The 19,676-nt window shown below is 51.3% G+C and overlaps 1 protein-coding gene across 5 annotated transcripts in view; it reads right to left on the reverse strand.

Annotated features, from left to right (window-relative positions):
- DCPS (decapping enzyme, scavenger) overlaps positions 1–19,676 on the reverse strand; it is a 21,591-nt gene continuing 1,915 nt past the window's right edge. For 3 of the 5 annotated variants that reach the window (XM_074848759.1, XM_074848757.1, XM_074848760.1), the window contains exons 2-6: positions 19,190–19,358; positions 11,389–11,534; positions 7,130–7,243; positions 2,590–2,700; positions 714–1,180 (exon numbers count right to left, since the gene is read on the reverse strand). In XM_074848759.1, coding sequence (XP_074704860.1) covers positions 914–1,180; positions 2,590–2,700; positions 7,130–7,243; positions 11,389–11,534; positions 19,190–19,358 — 807 coding nt within the window. In that variant the 3' untranslated portion in view covers positions 714–913. Of the gene's footprint in view, positions 49–713; positions 1,181–1,261; positions 1,529–2,589; positions 2,701–7,129; positions 7,244–11,388; positions 11,535–19,189; positions 19,359–19,676 lie in introns of those variants that run through there. The other 2 variants (XM_074848758.1, XR_012626210.1) reach the window with 2 other exon arrangements.

Here is a 19,676-nt window from a genome sequence, read left to right on the forward strand (position 1 = left end):
ATGACCATTTAAACAGAGTCAAGCAGTGAGGAAGAAGTTGGTATCGTGCTGAAAGAGGAAGAAAAAGCTCAGCAGAGGTAGAAAGTGGCAACAAAGTCAGCCAGAGGCTCGGGAGGCTCCTCTGTCAGGACCTCCAGCTGCAGGAAGGTATTTACTGCCCTGCCCTACCACCCCCTTGGCAGAAGGAAGAGCATTATTATTTATGTGTGTTTTTTTTTTTTGTTTTTTTTTTTTTAACAGGCACACCAAGGAATCCTTGCAAAACTTGGAGAAGCCTGTGTCAGGGAGGGGCTGCCCTTTTAAACGAGCTCATTTAAGCCGGATATATGACTAATTAGCAGGGTAGAAGTGATGGCTCTCAGGCTGGGGATCAGGCACAGTCACATTTGCCTCGGCAGAGCCCACGGCGGCTGGTTGGCCGGGAGGAGTGAGGACTCGGGTTAGTCATTCCGTTTCTTTGGAGCAAGAAACCCCTCCCTTCCCCAGGAAAGCTGCAATCCCTCTCCCAGGGGCATAGCTGTAGGAAATAAGTGAAAATTTCTGAGGGTGACGGGTTTTCTTGGACCCCTCCGGCTGCCTGCTCCCTGGTTTGGGCGGACATTTGGTGGCAGGGGTTGTTTTTTGGGTGGAGAAGATGGATCCACATGGATCCTCCTGCCCAAACCCCCACTCTGGTGCTACGACCCTGGTAAAGACCAGCACGCTAAAAGGGGTTACTCAATCAACATTTTAATTGACTTGAACAGAAGACATGGTTTCCATAGCAATGGGCTGCCAGCCCCAATTTGTACAAAAACAGTTAAAAAAATTAAAAGCACCAAAACCCTTTTTTTTTTTTAAAAAAAAAAAAACAAACACCCTGAAAACGGGCATTTATTAAAAATAAAAAGATACAAAAAGCACCTCTGCCAGCTCACACTCTTCCTGCCTCCTGGAATTTCTTCAGCAGAAGTTCATCAGCCCGAAGGGCGAAGGTCAAAGCCCGTTTCTGGTAGTACATGGAGTCCATGGCCAGGTTGTCGATCACATCTGCCAGGAGATGGGCTCTCTCCACGGAGCTGCCCGGGGCGTCGTAGCCCAGGGCGGTGAAATGCACGTGCAGGTGGTAGTAGGAGGGTTGGTAATGCAGGTAGATTCGCAGCTGGGATCCGGGCACACCGAAGCGCTTCGCTACGGCCTCCTAAGGAGATAAAAAAAACCCCGCACAGGTCAGGAGTAGCAAAGCCCAGCGAGACCACGGGGCGGCTGGGGGCAGACAGACCTTGCGGCGGACGGAAGGGAGCATCCCCGGATGGTGTGAAAGGCAGAGAGAAGGGCAGAAGTGATTTCTGCTTCCTCCATCCTCACAGAAGGGAGGGGAAGTTGGGAAGGACAGAGCTCTTCCCCATCCTGCGTCTCAGCCTCGCAGGGATGCAGCGATGCCTCCGGCTGCCCCATTTTTCTCCCTCCGTGACGGGACGTGCTCTCCACTCGTATCGTTTTCCTCGCCACCCTTATCGCTCCGCTCACTCGGCAAGTTACGGGGATCCTGTTACCAGCCGGTGTAATTAAAGCTATAAACAGCAACAGCGAACTCCGGCACGCTGGCTTGGTTCACTGCTCAGCACGCTGCAATCCCCTGACTAATCTCTTAATTAATCTCCGCTTTCTCCAGTGCAATTACTTTCCAAATTTCTAACAGTGAAGGAAACAGACGCTATCGCGCATCCATCTACCAAGCATGCCCTGTCATGGGGCTGGAAAAAACTCGTCAGCCGGTAAAAACAGTCAAGGGGTTGGGAAGGAAGTTTGCAGGGGAGGACAGGGCTCGACTCAGAGTCACAGAGTCATCTCGGTTGGAAAAGCCCTTGAAGCTCCTCCAGTCCAACCATGAACCTCACCCTGACCGTTCCCAACTCCACCAGATCCCTCAGCGCTGGCTCAACCCGACTCTTCAACGCCTCCAGGGATGGGGACTCCCCCCCTGCCCTGGGCAGCCCATTCCAACGCCCAACAGCCCCTTCTGCAAAGAAATCCTTCCTAAGAGCCAGTCTGACCCTGCCCTGGCGCAGCTTGAGGCCATTCCCTCTTGGCCTGGCACTTGTTCTTTGGGTCATGCCCCCTCACCTCTGGTGGGTGATGCCACTGATGGGTGCACCCTCCTTTCAGGGAGTTGCAGAGGGCCATGAGGTCTCCCCTCAGCCTCCTCTTCTCCAGACTAAACCCCCCCAGTTCCCTCAGCCGCTCCCCATCAGACCTGTGCTCCAGACCCTGCACCAGCTTTGTTGTCCTTCTTTGGACACGCTCGAGTAAATCCTCCTGCAGCTCACTGCTAACAGAGAAATGTCGAGCACCCCTGAAACCCCTCGAACGTGGTTTCCTGATGCCCCGGCGGAAGGTGCCAACAGAGCAGCAGGGATCAGGGTCTCCGGGCAGAGACACAGCCCCCAGTTCGTGACGCCATCAGCATCTCTCGGTTACCAGTCCCCAGGCAGATGCTGTGCACGAGTTGGTCAGGCAGCTGCCAGAGAACACAGGCAGCAATCGTGCAGCAGGCAGGCCGTGCTCTCCCTTGCCAGGAGAGCTGCGTGGGCCCAGCCTTGCCCTTACCGTGCCTTCTTGCAAGATGTTCCTCAGAAGCGGGAGGTGCTCAGCGGTGAGGTCCCGAAGCGACTTGACGTCCCGGCGGTGAACGAGGGCTATCAAGTAGAGGTCATCCAGCTGCAGAGAGAGAGGTGGAGAACAGTGACAAAGGTGACCACAGAAAGAGTAGATGAAAGCATGAGCCCTTTGGACCTGACACACCAACCACAGCTTTCCAGGCTGCGTTATAAGGGGCTGCCCACTGTTGTGTTTAACACACGCCTGAGCTGGGTTGAATTCAGTATCAATCTCCCAGTACAAGATGTGCTCACCCACCGCCCCTCAAAGTGCCATTTCTAGAGAAACTGGGTTTTCACAGAATCATCTCGGTTGGAAAAGCCCTTGAAGCTCCTCCAGTCCAACCATGAACCTCACCCTGACCGTTCCCAACTCCACCAGATCCCTCAGCGCTGGCTCAACCCGACTCTTCAACCCCTCCAGGGATGGGGACTCCCCCCCTGCCCTGGGCAGCCCATTCCAACGCCCAACAACCCCTTCTGCAAAGAAATCCTTCCTAAGAGCCAGTCTGACCCTGCCCTGGTGCAGCTTGAGGCCATTCCCTCTTGGCCTGGCGCTGGTTCCTTGGCTCAAGAGACTCATCCCCCCTCTCTGCACCCTCCTTTCAGGGAGTTGGAGAGGGCCAGGAGGTCTCCCCTCAGCCTCCTCTTCTCCAGACTAAACCCCCCCAGTTCCCTCAGCCGCTCCCCATCAGACCTGTGCTCCAGACCCTGCACCAGCTTTGTTGTCCTTCTCTGGACACGCTCGAGTCATTCAGTGGCCTTTTTGGAGTGAGGTTTTGTCCAGGAATGACCAAAAGAGGACAGCTTCACCCCCATCAATCAACAGCGGGATCACAAATATCTTCTCAGCAGATCGATCCATCAGCTCCTCTGTACCACAAACACAGCACTTGCTGCTGCTTTTTCACATTCACATCATCTCCCTGAGCATCTCAAAAACGCGCAGACTGAGGCTGGCAAAAGGGGTGCAGGCACCCACCCTGCTACGCGAGGGAAACTGAGGCCCAGGAGGCCGCGGGGTCTGCCAGCAACCCCCACGTGCAGACACCACACCGAGCACGGCCCTTTCTGCAGAGCAAGCGAATGGTTTATCTCCAAGCTCAGACGAGGATTTACAGTGAATCGCAGCAGCCAAAACTGCAACTGTAGATTTTTCCGAGTGAAAAGCTTCCTATATTTCCACCGTGCAAATAGCCGGCCACTTTCCAGTCGTGCCAGTTCTATAAATAACTATTTTCAAGACCCAATCGGTCACCGGAGAACCCCAGTGCAGTAAAATACGGCCATTCAGCAGCTCTCAGCCAGACCTTTGGCATCTCCCGAAGCACTTACAGAATTCAATATTTAACAAGACGTAAGGTTGCGGATCATTACACTTTAAAAAAAAAAATTAAAATCCCCACCTCCTCCAGCTCTGTTAGCTGCTTTCTAATATAAACACTGCAAAGTAAAGGCTTTAGATATTTGAGATCCAGCAGATCTTTTAAGGGCTCTAAGAAACCCATCTGGCTATTTGGAAACTGATGCTTGTGCCAAAAGATGCTCACAGGACCCTGTCTCAGGGCTCTCAAAATATGAAGCTGCTACTCGCACTCCGTCAGCACAGTGATCATGGCTCAGTTTGGTTCCCAAAGCAGCCTGGGCACAAATCTGGAAAAAGATGGTGTATCAGCCTGTTCCCTTTGGATCATGGTTGGCTGGCAGAAGGAAAAGCAAACATCTCTTCTGCTTAGAACAACATCTGCATGTTGCTGTTTGAAACAAATAAGCCTGTTGCTAAAAAGGCCCTGAATGATGTCATGCCGGGCATTGTTTCAGGCAACGCCTCGAGGCTCCTGCGGGTTTGAAATCAACTCAAAAGTAGTGGGGAGAAGAAAAAAAAACACAAGAAAATTTTTTAAAATAATAATAATAAAAAAAAAACCCCTGAAGAAACCAACTCAAACCATTGCCAAGGTTGGGCAGCAGGAGCTGATGCAGTGCCCAGGAGGGTGAGGCCGGCACCAGGCGTGCAAACTTCACAATGCAAAGGAGAAATCTTCCTCCCGTCCATCAGCCTGAAATAATTAAAGGTGAATTCTCAGCATCGGGTGCTAAGCTAGCACAAGGCAACGCTGCCGAAGGGACTTTTAAGGGGAGGATTGAAGAGTCCTGCTGGGAGCTCTGTCTTGCTCCCCTCGTTTAATTTAGTAGCCTCACCTGTTTGGTGGGATGTGGCAGAAGGAACCAGTGCTCGCGGGCAGCCCCGGGGCTGCCAGGATCAGCTCTGGCTCAGCATCACCCACAGCCAAGGAGAAATTCCTTGGCTCAAAGGCAGAAGTCAACAGCCCTTGCTAGGATGCTGGCTCGCCAGCCTGGGAAAGACACAGGCAACCCGGACAGCCCCAGGGATGACGGCTCTCTCTTGTTGCAGACAGCCATTGGGAAGAAATCAAGAAGATCTTGTTCAGCAATACCAGGAGGTGACAGCAGCATGGGGAAGCCTCCCCTAAAGACAAATCCTACCATTGAAGCACTCCCTGACCATGCTAGCTGCAAGATGCAGATACAACATGTCTCTAGAAAAAGATAAAGCAAAATTTTTAGCCCATCCGTCTCCAATCCTGATGCAAGTTCTGAAGCTTGGCTGCGGCAAGCAAGGATATACAGAATTCAGATTCATCCAGGTGGGAAAAGCCCTTGAAGCTCCTCCAGTCCAACCATGAACCTCCCCCTGACCGTTCCCAACTCCACCAGATCCCTCAGCGCTGGCTCAACCCGACTCTTCAACCCCTCCAGGGATGGGGACTCCCCCCCTGCCCTGGGCAGCCCATTCCAACGCCCAACAGCCCCTTCTGCAAAGAAATCCTTCCTAAGAGCCAGTCTGACCCTGCCCTGGCACAGCTTGAGGCCATTCCCTCTTGGCCTGGCGCTGGTTCCTTGGCTCAAGAGACTCATCCCCCCTCTCTGCACCCTCCTTTCAGGCAGTTGCAGAGGGCCATGAGGTCTCCCCTCAGCCTCCTCTTCTCCAGACTAAACCCCCCCAGTTCCCTCAGCCGCTCCCCATCAGACCTGTGCTCCAGACCCTGCACCAGCTCCGTTGCCCTTCTCTGGACACACTCGAGTCATTCAATGGCCTCTTTGGAGGGGCCCAAAACTGAACCCACTCATCGAGGGGTGGCCTCACCAGTGCCGAGCACAGGGGTAAGATCCCTTCCCTGTCCCTGCTGGCCACACTAGTGCTGCTACAAGCCAGGATGCCATTGGCCTTCTGGGCCACCTGGGCACACTGCTGTTCAGCCAGCTGGCCATCAACACCCCCAGGTCCCTCTCTGACTGCCAAGGCTTTGCTCAAATCAAGGAAAGAGGCCATGTGCTGCACTTTTTAGGATCCCTAAATAGTCCCACCCTGAAAGTAAAGGGCATTGAACAAGACACAGTGGTGTAAGCACGAGGGCAAGCTTGCCGGGTGTCACCCGCTTTGCAAAGTCTTTCCAGGAAGAAGGTTGTGCCTCCCAGTGAACAAGTGGAAATTGAAGCTTGGTTACCCTGTGGCAGCTGACGAGGGATTTTTAAAGTAGTTGACGTGCAAGGAATTCACGGTGACCGCAGACAACCCTGCAGTGACGTACTCACCCGTCCTCCCCATGTCATTTTCCAGGTGACTTGGCATCAGACCAAAAGCAGGTACCCCCTCGCACAGAAATACAGAACTGTGTGGCCCACGAGCTGGCTTGCGTTCCCATTTTTTTAGTTTCTAGTTCCCATTTCGAAGTTTTAATCATATAAAACTTTCCCTCCCCGCCCCCTGCATTTTGAGGATCAGAAACATGAAGGGGACTTTCTTTTGACTCCACTGACTTCAAGGGGTACACGCACGGAGTTTCACCTCCCCAGGCACATCCCCAGAAGCACAACACGAAAAAGAGCTGGAACCCAAGGAAATAATGAGCCACTCAGTTTAGGATTACAGCCTGGGCTTAAAAACCTCTGTGTTTCAATGAGTGGCCACTCCCACGAGGGGTTAAGCAGCTGCTCATAAGCTAAGGACCATCTGTTTAATCCTGTGTGGAGGAGAGCTAATTGCAACAACCAAAGGACAACACATCTGCCTGGTTTGAGCCTAAAGTTGAGGCTTGCAAAAAAAAAAAAAACCCAAACAACAACACAAAACAAAAAACCCAAACAAGTTCAGCAGGAACAAACAGGCAGCTGGATTTAGGTTCAAACACATCACAACAACGTTTGGGCTAATACAGGAAAGAGAAAGCAAAGCTAATGAATAAATCACCCAGCAGCAGTGAGAACAGCCTGTGTTTTGCAACGTCCACAATTAGCACGTGATAAAAGGCCCTGACAATATCATCACTTGATGTCACTGTGAACAGGAAGGACACATTCCCCTACTAAAACTTTCATCAGCGTGCTATTAGCACAGAAGTGGACATTTCCTCTGGGTTACCTTCAGACAAGCAGCTTCCCTTCAAAGGTAAGAGGAGCAAACGAACCTGGTTTTGATTCCATTTAAAATCTGGAACTAGAACAAAGCCATTGCAAGGATCTGGGTTTTCATGGATGATTCGATCAGCCTCAGCTTTCTTCTCCAGGATATTATACACCCACTGAAAAAAGAAACAAGCAATTTATAAACCAGCAGAGAAAAAAATCCCAACACCTCAGGCACATCTAGCACAAGCTTATGGATTAGTGCACATTCCCTGCAACTAGAATATAAAAAAAAAAAAACACCAAAACCCAGTGACTTGATTTTAAGATGACCAAATAATTTCACGGCTGGTAACATTTGTAGTTAATTATCCACAAACCACTCCAACAACAAACTCCAGGCTATTATGAGCACTTCAGTGAAAAGGTACCCCCTGACCCCACTGCATGGCACTGCTAGCTAAATTATTCAGGGATTTTTGTTTTCCTCTCAAGCATTAAGAACTGGCCACAGCTGGAGATGAGGTATTGAACAGAGATGGTTTAGCCCAGTGTAGAAATAGTTGCATTTGTTCGTAAGAGGATTTGGAGATAATTCTCCCCGATGGGGTCTAGCAGACGGGATTGGAGATGGAGCTGCTGGAAGCACAAAAAAAACCCTGAGGGGCAGCAGCATCCTTCCTCCATGCCCCCACCGGCTGGCAAGGGACAGGTACAGGCATTCAGAGGGATCAGCCATCAACACCAGCAACTCTGAGCGCAGCAGACCCTGGCGAGGTGGGCAGCTGCAGAAGTCAGCTCTTCTGGGGCTCAGCAGATGCCTCTCGCAGCACCGCAGGGCTGTTTGCACCTTTTTCCCCTCCCAGGCTGCACTGAAACTTTTATAACTAGGTTTGGGAGAGGAACTCCAGCAGTGCTACAGGCTTGGGGAGTGTCACGGTCCACTCGGTGGACTCATGATGGTTCATTTGCTACAGGAGTGGCTGGAGAGCTGCCAGTCAGAGAGGGACCTGGGGGTGTTGATTGCCAGCTGGCTGAACAGGAGCCAGCAGTGTGCCCAGGTGGCCAAGAAGGCCAATGGCATCCTGGCTTGTATCAGCCATAGCATGGCCAGCAGGGACAGGGAAGGGATCTCACCCCTGTGCTCAGCACTGGTGAGGCCGCCCCTCGATGACTGGGTTCAGTTTTGGGCCCCTCACTCCAAAAAGGCCATTGAATGACTCGAGCGTGTCCAGAGAAGGGCAACGAAGCTGGTGGGGGTCTGGAGCACAGGTCTGATGGGGAGCGGCTGAGGGAACTGGGGGGGTTTAGTCTGGAGAAGAGGAGGCTGAGGGGAGACCTCATCACCTTCTACAACTCCCTGAAAGGAGGGTGCAGAGAGGGGGGATGAGTCTCTTGAGCCAAGGACCCAGCGGCAGGCCAAGAGGGAATGGCCTCAAGCTGCGCCAGGGCAGGGTCAGACTGGCTCTTAGGAAGGATTTCTTTGCAGAAGGGGCTGTTGGGCGTTGGAATGGGCTGCCCAGGGCAGGGGGGGAGTCCCCATCCCTGGAGGGGTTGAAGAGTCGGGTTGACCCAGCGCTGAGGGATCTGGTGGAGTTGGGAACGGTCAGGGGGAGGTTCATGGTTGGACTGGAGGAGCTTCAAGGTCTTTTCCAACCGAGATGATTCTGGGATTCTGTAACTCGGCTGATTTCCCCCCCCACCCTGTTCAAAAAGGAAAAGAGCAGATTGCTTGCCAGCCTGAGGTTGGATATGGCTCTGGCTGCTGGCAGCCAGTACTTGCTGGGCAAATATGAAAAGCCTGTGTTTTCTTGGGCAATGCATGTCTCTTGATTTCCTGGCTGATTAGAAAACAGCTTGCCACTCTTCTATACTTAAAGCTTCAGCCTCCAGACTGGCTGTAATCCTAGCTCTGGTTACCCGCCTCATGCTCCTCCTTCGAAGCAAAGCACCATCCAGAGAAGAGTTTTGGCTATGAAATGGAACCAGGGATAAGTAACGGAGTAAGTCAAGCAAAAAGCATCTTTGCTTTTCCTGGCTTCCAACCTGAGCTCAAGCATCCTTCTTTACACTCTAGCTTAAGTACTGGACTGCCAAGCGAGTCCCCAGCCAGGCCCCTAGAAGATAAGGCAGCAAGAACATGGCTAGGGCTTGGAAGCTGAAAACATTTTGAAACATCATTTTCCCCATCAAGTTTAGGTATGAAACATTTTGGTTGCCCCAGTTGGGTAGGGAAGATGCAGCCAGCCTTGCAGACACACCCAGCGAGCTGCGTCAGCGGATGCTGCGCACGCCAGACACTCAAGGTAAAAAGACAGCCCTTTTGGGGAACTCTGTCAAGAGTTTAATTAATCCAATCAAAACTTAGCATCATTGTGAACTGACCTGAACATATCCCTGGGGACAAACAAACCTCTCCTCCCTTGATCTGTTTTTTCTTTTTTTGCTTAAATTTCTGGTCTTTTCTTCCTAGCAACATCTTAGAGAAGATTAGATTCTCAAAGTGATTTTGGAAAGCACCGCTGTGCTCTGTGACCCTGGAAGAAAAGCAGGGCCAGAAGCTCAGCAGGAAATGAAAGTTTGCCCTTTGGGGTTTTTTTTTCTGCCTACTCTTATCACAAGTGCCAAGCTATCAGTGCCCTAAATAAGTTCACCGATCAGATGAGCTGAATTTTAAACCCAACGCTGCCTCATGTGATGGGCAGCTCATCAGCTGACTGCTCTTGCTGTTTCCAGCACAAGCCCAGTGAGGACGACACATGTCCAGAGACTGGCACCACAATAAAACTATTGTACTGAAAGCATCCACGCTTTGCATCCTCCAGCAGAAAACAGAGACGCCTCTGTAGTCCCCCGATATTTCTGTTACCCTTCCCATTTCCCCTTCCGCTCGTCAAAAAGCGGTTCAATAAAGACAAGAAACGGCATTATCAAATCACAGAGGTCAAGGACTGACTGTGCTGACCGTGATGTCTCAGCAGATGCTCCCGATGGTCACCGGGAACATGTTTCCATGTATAGAAATCAGCTCGCAAGCATGTGGTGGGAGAGACTGAGAGCTCAAGCAACTTCTGAAGGCATCTGCTACAGCAGGAAACTTCAGAGCAAAAGCATAGAGAAAACATTCGTGCAGGTTTCTGACTGGTGGAAACACGCTCTTTGACTTTCTCCAGCTAATAAATGCTGCCTCGGTGTTGGAGCAAAGACAAGCAGGCGGGTGAGGAGTAATCGAGCGCACACCGCAGCTTGCAAGGTGCCTTCTGGTACGAGATGCAGAAAACAGGATTCACGTTCATCTGCAAGCGATTAGAAAACAGACGTTGCAACAGTGAACCCTGTTAACTGTTCTGCTGCTGTTCAAGGCAGAAGGGAGGTGTGGGGGATACCCAGGGCCTGTGGTTGGTTGGGTTTGGGGGGTTATTTTTAACGGGTAGACTCAGCAGATCCAGGACTTGTTTTATTCCCCCTTCTCCACAGGCTGGCATGAATTGGTCCCTACAGACTTGTGCTCCTTTAGTCTCTAAAGGAGAAAGACAGAAAGAGGAATGGTCAGAAAGATGTAAAACAGGCAAAAAGTCCATTGCTGCTGCCTGGGGCAAGGAGGACACTGAAAGTACAGCTTCACCAGGTGGGACAGGGACTGCTTAACAGCCGAGGAGCTGCAGGCAAAGCCTGAGAAGGGAGTTGTGATGCAGGAATCCAAGAGCAATCTGTGCTTTGCCATTTCCACACCCAAGAGACTCCTAAAAAGCCCAGCAAACAGCACCAACACCCAGGGAGCCACCCTCGGAAAGGAGGAGGAACACCCCAGCACAGAAAGTCTCCAGAAACCTCGGGAAAGGTGCCTTTGGGTACATCTCCAAGGCAAATGTTTGTAAAGATGGAGAAGGGTGGCCCAGAGGACAGAAGCATGGGGACACTGGGGGAGTTTAGGGGAAAGAGAGCCCTGTTTAGCATCGCTGAGCTTAGCCCAAAGGTCAGACTGTTACCGTAAAAACGTTTTGGCTTACGAGACAGCCTCGAGAAAACACAATAGATAAGGGGATGCATTCAGCAAAACAGGCAGCACCACAACCCGGGACCTGCTGAAATAATCTGCAGCCAGCTGTGTTTGAGAAGCAGACTGCCTGGCAGATGAGGGGGTGCAGTACCCATTGAGGACAACATACTGATGGAACAACCAACAGGAAGAGGGGGGCAGAGCGCTCCCGACTCTTCTGCCTCCAACCTGGGCTTCTGAGGAGACATTTGACAGCCCAGCATGTTGAAGAAGGGACCAAAGACATCTGTGTCTGCGGAGGGGAAGCAGTGGTACCCATACCTGGATGCTGAAGCTCTGGGACTGGATGAAGGGCAGCGTTATGTTCTTGTAATCCTCCCAGGTTTCGCGGATGAGGTGCACTTCTTGACGGAGGTATTTCTGAAGGTGTTTCTCCGTGGCAGGGTACACCACTGTGGTTTTTATCTCTAGAAACAAACATGTTTACTGAGTTATCACAGACGAAACCCACGTTACTTCCTTCAGCATGCAATAAATCTGTTTTCCTTTCCAATAAATGCCACACTAACACATTTTGAGAAGATACTGCTAGAATAGCAGGATGGGGGAGAACGGACATGGAAAGCAAAGAAGTGCTCTAACCTCCCAGGCTGCCGCTGCTTTTCTTGAGGAAGGACAAGCTGACAACACAGCCATGGCCTGTCTTTCCAGTTCAGGTGGAGGAGTTTGCTGTCTGAAAGGGTTTTTTCCCACACTCGCTCTTTCAGGCATATCAGCAACATTGGGGCAGAGCTGGGGCTCCCAGGGAAGAGTTTATGTGCAGTCAACAACCAGGACAGAAACACAACCCCAGGGGCAGAGACGCATCCTCCTCTTCCTCAGACTTAGATCCAAATCTCACGGGATGTTACCAAGCGAGCACCCAGGAACTTTCTCCAGCCACGTGAGCTGCAAGCAGCGGGGCCAGCGTGAGGAGCAGCTCCTCCCCAAAGCTCTCAGCTGTCCGGATGCTTGGCCTCAAGCCCCGAGCGCAGGAGGCAAAGGGGTCAAGGGCACAGGGACAGATCCAGAGAAAACAACACGGGCTGATGGGTTAACACGGCACAGGATGAGCTGAGGGAAGAGGGGTGATTCCCCTGCACCAGCCGACAAACAAAGAGCTGTTTACTCTAGCAAAAGGAAAACAATTTCTGTTTACCCCTTGCTGCGTAATTCCTGTGGCATTAAACAGGATGCGAGTGTGCACCTTGTCAATCTGGCAGCTTTGACCTCAGCAGCACTAAATCTTACCCACAGCAGTAAAACGCTCAGAAAATATCCCTCTTTGGCTGAGATTAGAGGCACGATACAGAGCCTGCCACAACTCCAAGGGCACCAGCAGCGCCTCCGCTTTCCCAGCTAACGGAGAGCTGCTACAAAACTTAACGCAGGCAGGAGAAAAACCCCACGAGTCTGGATAAATCCTGGGCAGACTGGACCAAAACAAGTAGCTGGGGCACTGCAAACACTGCAGCTTGTGCCCAAGGTCGCCACGGCCACAAAAACCATGGGCTGCACACTCACCAGGGTAACGAACAGTCATGCCTCATGCTTTACACACATATACATGCTAGCCAGACACTGAATATAAATATCTATTTGTTCCTAAAGCCAGGATTTAGGGTGGTTTTGGGTTTTTTTTAGTTTTCTGGTTTCTGTTTTTTCTACGGTCGGCACTGCACAAGCCAGGAGACTCTGCCTTTTCATTGCATGCCAAACCCAGCTTAATGAAATCCACAGGAAAATGCTGGTAACATGAAATATGAAAATGCAAACCACAAGGGCAGTCTGGTCTGATTCCCACCGTACACATGTTCAAACAAGGTTGTTTTCCAGGACTCGATTAGCACTTCTAGCAGGATGATGTAATAGCAAAAACCAAAAAAAAGACAAGGCTGTAGCTCCTCTGCTTCTCACTTAAAAAGACCAAAGCACAGGGGAGAAAACAAAAAGGCAAAAGATAAGAAAATACCACGTGCAGCCTCAGGCTGAAGCTTCCACAATTTAATTTTAGATGCTAAAATGAGAGTGGGGACTGCAGCAGAAACCCCTCCGTGCTGGGGGTGGTGATAACCACAGTCCGTGCGCCGGCTGGGATGGGGCTGCAGAGGACCCTTCACGGATTCCTCAGCACCTCCCCAGTTTGGGTGGTGGCTGCTCGTGGTGGGGAGAGCCACTTAGGAAAAGCCTAGTGCAAGATCAGAGAAATCCTTAATGTGCAGCTGCGGTTGAGCAGCAGATGTTTGGAAGAGGAGAGCAGGGGGAGAGGCTGTGGTTCGCTAATGATTATTTCCCTTCTAGAGGTCTCATCAACTCTGAAACGCCCCAGCAATGCTAATCAGCATAAATCACTATGGCCAGAGAAGCTGTTTTATCAACGCTTAGAGCCTGACTACATTAGGAGCCCTTGCATGGGACGCAAAGCCCTGGCTAAGGCTGGGCTCAGCCGCAGGAAACAGCCACGGCGAGATGGGGCTCGCCATGAAATCTTTCCATTGCTGGCGACCGGCCGCGTTTGTGCTCCATTTTAAAAGCCGCCCTGCTCCTGGCAAACTCCACGTGTGTTAAAGCATCACGTACGCCGTGGGGCGGCTGAAACCCACCCTGGCCTGCAAATGGGGGGTAAAGACTCACTGGACATGTGATGTGGGTTTTTAAGCTCACTGAAGGGTCAAGGATTGTCTCCACTTGCATCTGAGTCACATCAACCAGGCTGTTCCTGAACGCCAGCCCAGGGACACCATGAAACGCCTGTGGTTTATTCTGGAAATCAGGACTGACTGTCCAATTAACTGGAGGTTATAAAAAAGGAGGTTTCATTGAATGAGCAGGAGGCAGAGGTGCTGTGACAGCAGAGAACAACCCATCAGGCAGTTCACCCTTCGAAGGGCGTTTGAGGGGATACACCTCACCCCTGTTTCCCTGCCCAGGAGAAAAGGAAGCTTGCATTGACCAGAATCAAAATGATTTCTCCCCTCTCCTGCTAAGAACAAGAGGGAGGGGGGGAAAGAAAACAACCAAAGACACAAAAAAACCGCTCAAACCAAAGCTCAATTTGGGGAACTTATGGAAAAAAAGGCCAAAGGCAGCTGTCACCAAGAGGAGAGGATGAAACACGTTACCCCATGCTCCCTACGGCGCCGGAGAGCTGCACGTCGCAGATGGGAAGGAGGCAGAGCGAGCTCATGCACGTAGGAAAGTGCACTCCAGGCTCACTTTGGCTCTGCCAAAATCCCCCTCCAGCTCAGCATGTCAAACCTCAACCCAATGCGAACGGCAAGGAGAGGCCAGGGTGACCCGCTGAGATGCCTTGCGCTCGCTTCTCACATCCCACTCAGCAACACTAAAACGGACCACGGTAGTTTTGATTTAAATAGACTTAAACATGCCGGGGAGACAAAAAAAAAAAGCATGCAGGGCAGGAACAACCTGTTTCTACTTTTGGGCAGTGGTGCTTTTTGTCTCCCTTTGCTAGCAGGAAGCTGAGTTTTAGCTTATAATCTGCCTAATCAACTCAACTGTCAGATGCAGGAAGGTGCCAAGCCCAGGAAACCACTGAGAAAGACATTTACACTCTTGCAAGTTTTCTCTTCCTCTGCAAAGCCTCTTCCCTGCTGCATACAGCTCTGCTCTGCCTTCCCATCACCAGGTATCTCCTTCAATGCAGCCCTAACTAAACTGTAACGATGCACAACCTTCCCCTCCTGCGTTAACACAGTTTATTTAGTTTTACAGTCACAACCGCACAGCAGTCACAGGGGAACTCCTAATTTTCACCCACCCCCAACCAAGCACAACCAGCCTCAGACATCTGGGGCTCTCGTTATTGAATAAAAAGGATAAAGCTTTGCAAGAGCTCACAGTCTCCAAGGCCAGCACATGCCAGGGCAAGCCAAGCATGCTGTGGGGGACTCCTGCCAAGGCTGTCTGGGCCCTGGTTCTCATCCAAGGTGGGCTCTAGCTGCAGCAGCCACGGCAAAGAGGAAATTTGCAGGTTACCAGCCCCCAAAAAAACCAAGAGCAAAGCACAGCGCTATCTCTCACCTTCCCCCAAACCACCCCACGCGCTCCCGCTGCTTCAGGCTCCAGCTTTTTATTTAAGTGTAAATGCAAAGTTTTCTTCGCTGGGCAGGCCCCACAGGCAGGCGGAGCATGGAAACGCCGGGAGACCAACCAGCCCTCCCAGTGCAGCTCGTGCGAGTTCCTCCAGCTCCTCGCCGCCTGAAACCAGACGCTTTTTGGGCTTGGGAAGGGAGGGAAACGTATCGCTTCCTGCATGACTGAATACTTTCCTTCCACGCTCTCCCATTTCTCCCACAATTTCTCCATCCCGTGTCGGAGAGATGGAGCCGGAGCGTCTCCCTGTGTGCTCGTTTTTAGACATTTTTAAAAAGCTTCAGCCTGCAGCACAGCAATGAGCTGTGCCCAGTGAGTAAATACTTTTTAAAGGACTGATAAGAGCCCTTAAATTACGCCGGCACTGCTTTGGTGCTGTGAAACACAACATCCCTCAGCAGCCAGGCACGAGGAAGCCGCTTTTTGCTGGGAACAGCAAGCTCTCCTTGCTAAATGGGTGTGAGCACCACCAGGAGCTGGATGTTGTTATCGGGGAACGTGTTGATTGAACCATCTGGCTTTTGCAATCAAGCCTTTGGCAGCAGGAAAGAAAAAAAAAAAATCTTTCCCCTGCTATGAAAACAGCCCTTGCAAGGGAGAGTCCCAGAGCTGGGGTTTCCTCCACCAGTATCTCACACCTCTGGACATACACTGCCTCTTAAATCTATGCAACATCCAGCAACTGGCCTTAAAATAAGTTCCACACGCCTGCCTTTGCCGGTAGCAGAGCTGTTACATGCTCTCCGACACCGCTCCTCCTCGCAAACTCGCTCACAAATTTCCTTTTCCTTAGTCGGATGGGTTTGGTTTGCCCTTCTGATGAACTCTTGACTATTATTAAGCTGTTTTACAAAATGTTTTTTCTCATTTTAGCCTTGACACGTCTCTCCTAGTGACCAGTTAAACTGAGCTGAGCAAGACACGGATGATGTCCTCCTTCTGACCGGCACCATCTTCATACATCCTCATGCCAGTGTGCTCCCCAACCCTAAAAATCTCATCTTTAAGTAGCAGCAGAGTGAAATTCTTCTTCCCAGGACTGAGGGGAGTCATTTGCTCAGGTAATGTGCTTCTTTTGGCCTCCCTTTCTCTGCCTTCACCACACAGACAAAGCAACTGGCCAAGCCTTGCGGGGCTATTTTACCACCAAGACAAAACAAGCTTTCATCGTCCGGGGCCTGCGTTAGCTTGACTCCACGGAGCGAACAGCATCCGACTCGCTTAAACGAGGAGGCGGAGAGAGGGTGAAGAAAATACCCACTTTCAGCTATCAAGAAACTCCAGCTGAATGAAGAGCCCCGCGGGGACTTGGGACCACAAAGGCAGCATTGAGAAACGCACCTCGAAAGAGCGGAGGGACCCGGAGGCAGCTCCTCACGCCGTCAACATGCCCAGTCACCTGTGGTCGTGATTTCCTCAGTCTGGAGGTTTATCCTACCTTTAGAAAGCATGAAGCTGAGCACTGGGGGAGCTCAGCTGCCCAGGATGCTGTGAAATCCCCAGGGTGAATTCTTCTGTGTGACACCGCAACCTAGGACTTTACAGAGGAATTGCTTAATGCCAAAGTTTGACCTTTTCTGCAAAATATTTTTACTGCATCATGTTAACCAGGTGTAAACTTGCAAGTGCCAAGAGATAAAACCCTGTATCTGTATCTCTCCAACCCTGCAACCGAGAGGCCAAAATAGAACCTGCTGCAAAGGTTCACCAAGTCTCAATCACTTGACATCCCGGGATTTCTCACAAGCCCTGACATTGTCTGCAGCCTTACAGGAAATACCTTCTTTCTTTTTTAGGTTTATAAGCTGCATTCTTTGCATCGACTCTCTCCTTGGGCCATGACCCAGCTCAAAAGGGCAATTTCCTTCCCCTTCTGACACACACGACCATTTCCTCCGGTGCCAGCCCAGCTGCCCGCCAGCAGGTCACGCAACATGCCCACAAAAAAAAAAAAGCTATTCAGCACTGAATTGCTTCGAAGAAAGAAACGCAGAGCTGGGGAGTCTGGAGAGCAGCGCCAGGGTCCACAGTCCTCTCCTGATCTTCTCCTTGGGGCTGCCCGACATTGAGAGCAAGCACAGCAGTGCTAAGGAGACAGGTGGGAAGCAAAGATGCACCACTGGGTAACGTTTCTGCAAAAGCCTACTTTTAAAATTGCCTCTAAAAGGCAATTAAAATTATACACCTCAGCAGAAGGAAGCCAGAGGCTTTTTCCCCATTCAAACCTGCAAGAGGAATGGCACAAACACTCATCTGAGAGCGCAGCAGGTTTGGTCCAGCCTTACGTGAAACAAACAGCGTGGCTACACAGGGCAGAGTCACGGCACAGAACAGGCCGAGCAGAAACAACCCGAGCGAGGATTTAGTTTAACGAAGGCCCAGAAACAGGATGTGAGAAGACCCAGATTGACCTGGTTTTGTTCCAGCCTCTCAGAAAAAGCAGGATCCAGCACATCACTGACAGAGACCAGCAACCCCTTAACAGCCTTTTTACCCCAGTGAGGAGTTTCACACCTAGCAAATCTTAAATTAAATAAAAAAATTTTGCTATCGGTGTTAAGGCTGGAGTTATACAGCGCCGCAGCAAAGTGCTACAAGGAAGTCAAATGCCAGCCCCAGTGGCAGGGCTGCAGCTGGAGAGAGGCCCAGGGGATTTTAGTCTTGGAATGCCACCTCGTGGGAATCGCTGCAAGTGGCTGCCAGCCTCGAACACAGGAGGAGTCTTTCCAGCTGAAGCAGCACAGCTTTGTCATCTTCCCACGGAGGGCATCCGCAAAAAACGCGGTGGTGTGGTGATTTCCTGCCACTGAAACAGGGCGTTGTAATGCTGAAAACCTCTGACTGAGTCCTCGACAGGACAAGAGGAGCTCTGCACAACTTGCAAGCTCCCAAAGCTAAACAGTGCTAAAATAGGGGCATTTTCAGGGAGGCCCATCAAACATCCTGAAAATATAAGTCAGGACTGCAACAACAACTTACTTAAGGCCATCATGCTGATTAATCTTGACTGTTAAAAACGGTTTGGCTATCACTGTGCTTATGGAAGCGTTGACACGTAATTAATCACTGCACTTCCAGAATTTAAACACGTATCAGCATTAAATCGAAGCGCCCGGCCTGCCCAAAGAGCAGCCCCCTTCCCACAGACGACTGCGGAGCGCTGCTGTTGCAGGGCACCCTTCACTGTGACAAGAGTCCACCTCGCAGGATGACAGCCTGCCACCGAAACTCTCAGACTCGTCATACTCTGTTTTTAGTTGGGTTTTGTAACACACAATGGGTGAAATCAGCAGGGAGAGGCTTGAAAGGCAGAGGCCAGGTGCCCGTCAGCCCCAGGCACTTGGGATTACCTGCATTTAAATCCCTCCTGCAAGCACACTAGCTGTCTGTCCTTACCCGGGGACATTGGGCAACAAAAATAAAGCACATGAGATGATACCCTGGAATGAGGAGATGACATGTGCTCTGCAGAGATTGTTTCCAAGGTAAACCTTACAGGGAGAGACAATATCTTAACAGATTGACTGACATCACTGAAAAAAACAGAAGGAAAGCTTTCAGACCCACAAGTCCTTCACCTTTAAGTCAATGCAGATGATTGCAAGTAATCAAGCGATGGCCATTTAATGGCCAGTGACTCATCAGCTGAGCTAGGAGTCCGACAGCACAGGGAAAAGGGGGTGAAACAAGGCAGCATCCAAAGCCTCAGGAGTAAGATGTTGCCTTCAGAGCAGCAACGATCCACCGATCTCCCCACCTCAGCCAGGTCTACTGCTGTCAGCCAAACCACGACTGGGCTGGCGTGGTCGCATCTGGCAGCGGCACTTGCAGGTCTCGCTGCGTCCTCCCCTCCTGAGCCAGCAGGATCAGGCCAACCAGCATCTGAGCCACAACCACTGGTCCACAGCCAAGCCACAGAGCGAGCCACCCTCCCAGGACCCCCCCAAACGAGACCAAGAGCACTCACCACTCAGCTCCGGGGGAGGATAGAGGTGGTACGTGCTGTAAATGTCGTTGCGCATCTGCAGCTCCAGCTTCGTGTGCTTCTTCAGCAGCTCCGATACCTTCTCCTCCTGGAAAGGAGTCTTTTCCAGGATGACTACAGCATCTGTCCCGTCTCCCGACGGGCTGGTCACCTGGAATAAGAACAGATAAAGCTGTTGGCAAACACGGATCCAGTGCTGGGTGGAGAGTTTGAGGCCAGGACCTGAACGCCTCCACCCAGTGACCACCTTGCAGCCCCTCAATTCTTGTGTGCAAACCCCTTCCTTAGTCCAGCCCCACGCTGGGCAGCACCCATCCAAAAATAAAGACACATTTGCCCTAAAGCACAGCAGGAATCTGCTCCCCATGAGGAACACAGGTGGTTTTTTTGGGGGGGAGCACAGGATGTGGATAATGTCTCAGCCCATCTGCACCTCCCCAGACACTCCCAGCGCCCACAGTTGCATTCC

The sequence above is a fragment of the Strix aluco genome, chromosome 23 (assembly GCF_031877795.1).
Source record: "Strix aluco isolate bStrAlu1 chromosome 23, bStrAlu1.hap1, whole genome shotgun sequence".
Taxonomy (NCBI): Eukaryota; Metazoa; Chordata; class Aves; order Strigiformes; family Strigidae; genus Strix; species Strix aluco.